The 7308-nt window shown below is 38.5% G+C and overlaps 1 protein-coding gene across 1 annotated transcript in view; it reads left to right on the top strand.

Moving 5' to 3' along the window:
* The window catches only part of LOC101990410 (zinc finger protein 431-like), a 140351-nt gene that overhangs the window by 3331 nt on the left and 129712 nt on the right, over positions 1-7308 (top strand). Inside the window, exons 2-4 of the mRNA XM_026778210.1 lie at positions 1543-1669; positions 1872-1932; positions 3086-3927. Of these exons, the coding sequence (XP_026634011.1) occupies positions 1543-1669; positions 1872-1932; positions 3086-3927 (1030 nt within the window). The remainder of the gene's footprint in view (positions 1-1542; positions 1670-1871; positions 1933-3085; positions 3928-7308) is intronic.

The following is a 7308-nucleotide window of genomic DNA, read 5'->3' as shown; positions in this document are numbered from 1 at the left end:
GCCCGGCTGACATGAGTGTTTATAGCCTGAACAGATTTCCTGTTCTTTGTGTCTACTGTATTGTGGTTCCCTTCTCATTCTGTCTTGCCTTTACCACTATACAGACTGTATCCCTAAATCACATAAGGTACAGTAGAAGCAATGGCTATTCAATGCTAAGGCCATTTTGCTAGCCTGTTTTTTTTTTTTTTTTTTTTTTGAAGACAGGGTTTGTCTGTGTTACCCTGGTTGCCCTGAAAGTAGCTGTGTTTTACTTGAATACAGATCTTCCTGTCTCTGTCTCCAAAGAGCTGGGATTGAAGGTGGGCCAACATTTTGGCTTTTTCTAATATTATTGGGTGATGGGCCTGGAAAGTAGGCTTTTGTACAGTCAATCAAGTGCTATGGTGCTGAGCTTCACCCCGATCTTGAATTTTGAATTTGGCAGAGGGTTTCGTTCTGTTTCCCAGAACACGTCTTCACGACATTCATACTGCTTGAGTCATTGGATTGCAGTGGTGTGACATTTTTCTAGCTTTTGTTTCCATTTTGATTTTTTAATGAATATTAGTCTGCCTGTATTCATGGATGTGTACCACATGTGTGCCTGGTCCTCACAGTAGTCACAAGATGGCCTCAGAACCCCGGAGCTTTGAGTAACGGATAGTTATGATCCCCCATACATGTAAGTACTGGCAATTGGGCTGACCTATATGTAGAAGAACCAGCCATCTCTTCTGCCCTTGTTTATGATCAGTGTTTACTTTGCTAATGTTTCCACCTGTCCATTTGTAACTCTTTAAACATGCAGTTCCTTTTAGTAGGACCTTATTAATGTTCACCTTTAATGTGGGACCTTTCAGGTTTTGCAATATGAATACAGAACTGGAGTGCATGCATAGCTCTTTTTAGGAACTCCAGTTAAAAACACTCTGAGTTTTATTATTTTTGGTTGGTTGATTTTTTTTTTTCAGGGGAGACAAGGTTGTAATATGTATTTGTGGCTGTCCTGGAACTGATCGCACAGACTGTGCATTTAACTCAGAAGTAGTCACACCTGCCTCTGCCCTCTAAGTGCTGGGATTGAAGGCACGAGTCAATACACCCAGCTGGCCCATCTTTTTTGTTGTTAGTAATGGATCATACAATTTCTCTGATGTTTACTGAGCACTGCATTTCCCTTGCAAGGCATATCCCATTCCAAGGTTACAGAAGTGACAGAAGCGAACCTCCTCTTTAGATCCTATCTGTAGTGATGTGGTGATGGTATTAAAATGTCCCTGCCGCGGTGGTGGCGCACGCCTTTAATCCCAGCACTCGGGAGGCAGAGGCAGGCGGATCTCTGTGAGTTCGAGACCAGCCTGGTCTACAGAACTAGTTCCAGGACAGGCTCCAAAGCCACAGAGAAACCCTGTAACAAAAAAACAAAAAAAAAAAAATGTCCCTGTCATGAAATAAGTGCGAGAAGCAGTAGAATTAGATGACTGTACTGTCAAACAGGTATACATTTGCAATGTTGTTGCTATCACACCTTTTGCTTCACATGCGTATGGGTTATTTTAGAGTGGAGTGACCTATAGTGATGTACATGTGAGCTTCACTCCGGATGAGTGGGCTTTGCTGGACCCTTTCCAGAAGAATCTCTACAATGATGTGATGCTGGAGACCTTCAGGAACCTCACTGCTATTGGTAAGATGGTGAAATTATCTCACGTTTTAAAATAATCGGACAAGTGTGTCTTGGTTTTTGAGTTTCTTCTGTAATTTGATTGAGAAAGAGGAAGAGTGTGGTGAATAAATTATGCATGGTGCTAAGGTTCACCGAAGATATTAGCTTAAGTTTTGCACAATTTCCAATAATATATCACAAATTTTCTGATAATATATTTTAGGCTACACATGGGAAGATTGTAGTATTGAAGAGCATTCTCAAAGTCCTAGAAGACATGGAAGGTAATTTACATATGCATACTGATATAATTTTGTCTCTGAGAAATGGTTAATGTGTCCTGAATATTTTAAAGAAAAGCACCAATGTAAATAAGCATAGCTTAAAGTGTATTGATGGTTATTAAATTCTTAAAAAGTCGTATACCTCAGTGTCATGTAGGAAAGTTGTGTGTGCCAGTCATTAAGAAAGAAAACAAGAAAGAGTGTCTTAACAGTTATCACCATTTGAATCACAGCTGAGTGAAAGCTGTGCTGTAGAACTGCCAATCTGTAGTTTCATAGCACACATATTACAAAAGGTATACACATTGATAATACACATTCTAATAATCAAGTAGTCCATAGCAAAGCCAGTATGACCTATTTGCTTGTGATGATTTTGCTAAGTTTATTGAGATGGGCAGATAGAGTCAAGGGACAATACTTGTGGAGCAACCAAAATCCCTAGACCACAAGTCTGTGAGGAACAAAGAGTCAACCTGTGTAAATGCAATGTGGAAACCTTTTATTTGTTGTTTTTCCTTTAATAGATAAATCATATGTCAGTCTGGGTTTGAACCATATGAGCATTGTCATATGGTAAGAGGTAACACTATCTCTCTCAGAACAACTAGAAGATATGTAGTAGTCTCTACTTTTACTAGACTTGTTGATTGTGATTCAAGGTTATAAGTAATTGATTTTTCAGCTGCATTGGGAATACATCAACAAGCTCACAGTGCAGAAAAGCCTTAGGAGTACTGCGGATTTGTAAACACTTCTGTTTGTCATGGTTCACTTTGCAAATGTAGTGTGACCCATACTGTAGGAAAATTCATGAATGTCATAAGAGTGGTAATACTCTACGTTTGTCTAGTTTTCCTCATATATGTGTAAAATCTCTTATAGAAAAAGGGTGGTATAAATGTGAGCCATGTAATAAGAGCTCTGACCATAATGGGTATCTTTAGATTCAAAGAAACCTTAATGAAGGATAAACATGTATTTAAACAAAGAGGCAAAACCTTAAATCTGATTCTTCTTTATAATTAGACCAGATTGTGAAATTAATTTATACAGATATAAAGATCTGTCAGTGTAATCAATGTAAAACTTTTACATGTGTGAAGAAACCTTCTGAATATACTCAATGTGTTAAACCCTTTACATGTTACAGTCATCTTGAAAGGCACAAAAGAATTCACATTGGTGAGAAACACCATGAAGATATTCAACATGATGAAGCCATTGCATGTCACAGTCAATTCCAAATACATAAAAGAACACATACTGGAGAGAAGTCCTATGAATGCAACCAGTGTGGTAAAACTTTTGCATGCCACAGTTATCTCCAAAGGCATAGAAGAACACATACTGGAGAGAAGTCCTTTGAATGTAATCAATGTCGTAAAGCCTTTTCACAATACAGATATCTTCAAAGGCATAAATTAACACATACTGGAGAGAAACCCTATGAATGTAATCAGTGTCAGAAAGCCTTTTCACGACACAGTAATCTTCAAAGCCATAAAAAAACACATTCTGGAGAGAAACCCTACGAATGTAATCAGTGTGGTAAAGCCTTTTCACAACACCGTTCTCTTCAAAGGCATAAAGGAACACATACTGAAGAGAAACCCTATGAATGTAGTCAGTGTTTCAAAGCCTTTTCTCGACACAGTTATCTTCAAAAGCATGAAAGAACACACACCGGAGAGAAAACCTATGAGTGTGATCAATGTGATAAAGTCTTTATATATCCTAGTAATCTAAACAGGCATAAAAGAATACATCATGGAGAGAAAGACTATCAATGTAATCAATGTGGCAAAACCTTTACACATCAGAGCTTTCTTCTAAGGCATAAAGGAACACATACTGGAGAGAAACCCTATGAATGCAATCAGTGTGGTAAAGCCTTTTCTCACCCCAGTCATCTTCAAACACATAAAAGAACACATACTGGAGAGAAACCCTATGAATGCAATCAGTGTGGTAAAGCCTTTACATATATCAGAAGTCTTCGAAATCATGAGAAAATATACTGCATAGAAACCCTATAAATTTAGTCAGTGTGGTAAGGTTTTGTATTTCATGGTAGTTTTTCCAAAAGAGTAAACTTTTCTTGCAAAATCAATCTGTTAAAACCTTCTCATATTAAAGTATTCTATGAGGACCTACAAGACCAGTTTGAAAGTAATCTGACTATAAAGGATTTGGCATCATCTTTAGCTAACACACTTTTTTTTTACACGAATGTTGATTCTGGAGAAAAAAATCTGACAGTACCAGCTATCTTTACAAGCATCATAGCGTCCTCTATTTTGTTTGTACCTGCAAACTAATATGGAAGAAAGTCCTTAAGAATTTAAACAAAGTAACCCTTTTAGATTTCACACAGCTCTTCAATAATATGAAGTAACTAATCCAGCTGTAAATGTTTGTGGATGTGTATCTGTGCCTTTTCTGCTGCTGTGATATAATGCCCATATCAGCTTATAAAAGACATTTATTTGGCCATTGGTTCCAGAGGGATACAGGATCACCAGGAAAGTGACATGGCCACCAATGTCAGACACGGCAGCTAAAGCAGGAGACTAAGAACTCACATCCTTACCCTGCTGCATGAAGCAGTGTGGGAACTGGACATGTATGTGGGTTGTGAAAGCCTAACCCCGAGTGACGAATTTCTTCCAGTAGGGCAGTATTTCCTTAATCTTCCCAAATGACACCAAGAACTGAGAAGGATTGCTTTCTCTGACTTGAAGCCCACATGTTTGTCTGTGTTCCATCAACCAACTCATGATGAAAAAAGCTCTGTAAGTAAGCCTTTAGATGCCTCGGCCCCCGTGTTAGAGGAATGAATGCTTAGAAAAGCTATCATGAGAGGAAAATTTGCTTACAGATTTGTTTTAATATTAATTTTGTGATGTCAGTGTGTCTTGTGAGGGTTTGTGCATGTACACACTTGTTCCCTGTTGGGCTTCATGAGGCCCGGGCGTGAGGCCCAGTGTCACTTCCTGAGCATAGGTCAAGTTTGGAGACCTGTCTCTGGCTACCCCACCTAGACCTGCCTCTGCTCAGCCACCTCTAGCGTGGCAGACTATTATTGGCCCTTATTCCTTACTCCTCCTCAACGCACCCAAGCTTCTCCACACCGTCAGAACCCTATACAAGATCCTTCTCAATACCATTAAAGGAGATCCTGCTTCAATAGACTCCCCGTTCGGTGTGTTTCTCTCCAGGTGGCCAGGGGGAGAGGGCTGCTGGGTTGTTTGGACACTCACCATGCTGCTCAGCCCCAAGGAGAGTCCAGCAGATCCGGCTCTGTGCCTGCTCTTTCCCAAGTTCCCAAGAAGGATAGACCCTTGGATCTCTTGTAGCAGGAATTACAGGAAGTTGTCTAAAACCCGGTCCTCAATGAACTGTTCTTAACTGCTCAACCATGTCTCTATCCCTGTAAATGTTTAAATCCTTTTTATATCATCCTGATGTCAGGAAATAGGGAAGAACTCATACGAGAAAAATCCCTGTTCATGTACAAAGACTTTAGACATCGCAGTTGTCTTCAGTTTCAAGAAAAAAGTCTCCTCTCATTTCTTTCTCAGGAGCCTTGAAGGAAGTAAATTATTTTCCATGTTCATCAAGTCTGATGGTAGAGATCACTGCATTGTGGTTTTTACTTTGAAACATTTGAAGTAGATATGTGTGCCGATTCCATTTAGTGAAGTTTATTTTGTGGTCCTTCTATTCCTTCTGTGGCTTCTGCTCACTTTCCATCGTGCTTTCACGTAGAACTATTTTTCTGTTGCAGTGTATAGAATGGGATGCCCGTCATCTAAGTGGTGCATTCTTTATTCAAATCGAGGTAGTGTGAGATCATAGTTTTCAGATTACAGTGTCTATGAAAATTTAGTCAACTGCTTTTCCTGGTTCTTTATTTCATATTTTCTTAAAGTCCCTTAAGGTTGTTGTTCTTCTGCAGCATGACTTGGATGTTAGTAGTTAGTTAGGGATACATTTGAACTCATGATTTTCATGTATCAGCCTCCTGGGTACAAGTCCAAGGGTAGAAGATGTGTCCCCAACATGTGCTGTTTTGTCAGCATGACTTAACAATATCAGTGTTAAAATACTTAATTGTAGAGAATTTACGAAACAGTAAATACCCCTGTGTATAGTCAAAGCAGGATTTTCTTTTATCTGGCATGTATGTAATAAAGTAGGATAATCAGCAATCAACTCTATATCTCATAACATAGCTTGATGCGCTATGGATTTGTATATATTATTTTAGTGTTCCATTTTCTTCTTCATGTCCCAATTACTTATCTATTTGACACTTTCTCTTGGAGTACTGCCTCCTAAGCTGCTTATCCATAGATACGGATAATATAACGGCAACGAGATTTATTTTAAAAAATTCTATTTAGTGTGTCTTTAATTTGGTTCTGGGTTTGTAGGCCATAGCAGATGTGTGGAGACTAGAAGACAGTTTTGTGGGTTCTTCTTTTGGGCATCTTCATATGAGGATCATGGTCAGGTTCCAGTGTTGCACACAACAGACATTTCACACTGAACCTTCTCACTGATGCTCAAACAAGATGAGTTGAAACATTGCATCAGTAAATTATTGTCTTCTTTTCAAATTATAAACACTGTTGTTTAAGAATGGATGAAAACAGAACAATTTAAATAATAAATCCTGTTTGCAAATGAAAATGATATACTACTCTCTTTTAATTTTGATTCTGTTAGTTTATTCTAAGGACTAAATGCTTGTTCATAACACTTTTTCAGAACCACAAATTAATGCCAGAGAATTGTCTCTGTGGGTAGAACTGGTTGCTGCTAAGCCTGATGACAGGAGTTCCATCTCTGGGAGACCCATATTCTCCGACAAAATTTTCTCTTATTTCTACACTTGGTCTGTGGAATATGCACACTCACACATCAGAACATACATAAATAATTTTGAAACTCAATTAAAGGCCAATAATGTCATGTGTAGCCAAACTTGGTCTCATTTCTAGTCTTCTAGAAGAAGTAGATAGTGGAAACCTCTGTTATCCCCATTGCCACAGACTCACAACGCACAGATGTGTACACTCAAACACAGTTCAAACATTTGAAATGGATCAGATTAGCAAACAGCCCAGTTATTGAAAATATGAAATTATTCGGAATTTCAAATTAATATTATAATTTGAAGAATTAGAATTTGAAGAATTATCACTCACTGTTCACCAAACCCTTGATTGTTACTTTTTTTTAAAAATATTTATTTATTGTGTATACAATATTGTGTCTGTATATGCCTGCAGGCCAGAAGAGGGCACCAGACCTCATTACAGATGGTTGTGAGCCACCATGTGGTTGCTGGGAATTGAACTCAGGACC

Source organism: Microtus ochrogaster, unplaced genomic scaffold, assembly GCF_000317375.1.
Source record: "Microtus ochrogaster isolate Prairie Vole_2 unplaced genomic scaffold, MicOch1.0 UNK113, whole genome shotgun sequence".
Taxonomy (NCBI): domain Eukaryota; kingdom Metazoa; phylum Chordata; class Mammalia; order Rodentia; family Cricetidae; genus Microtus; species Microtus ochrogaster.
This window is presented reverse-complemented; position numbering and strand designations above follow the sequence as displayed.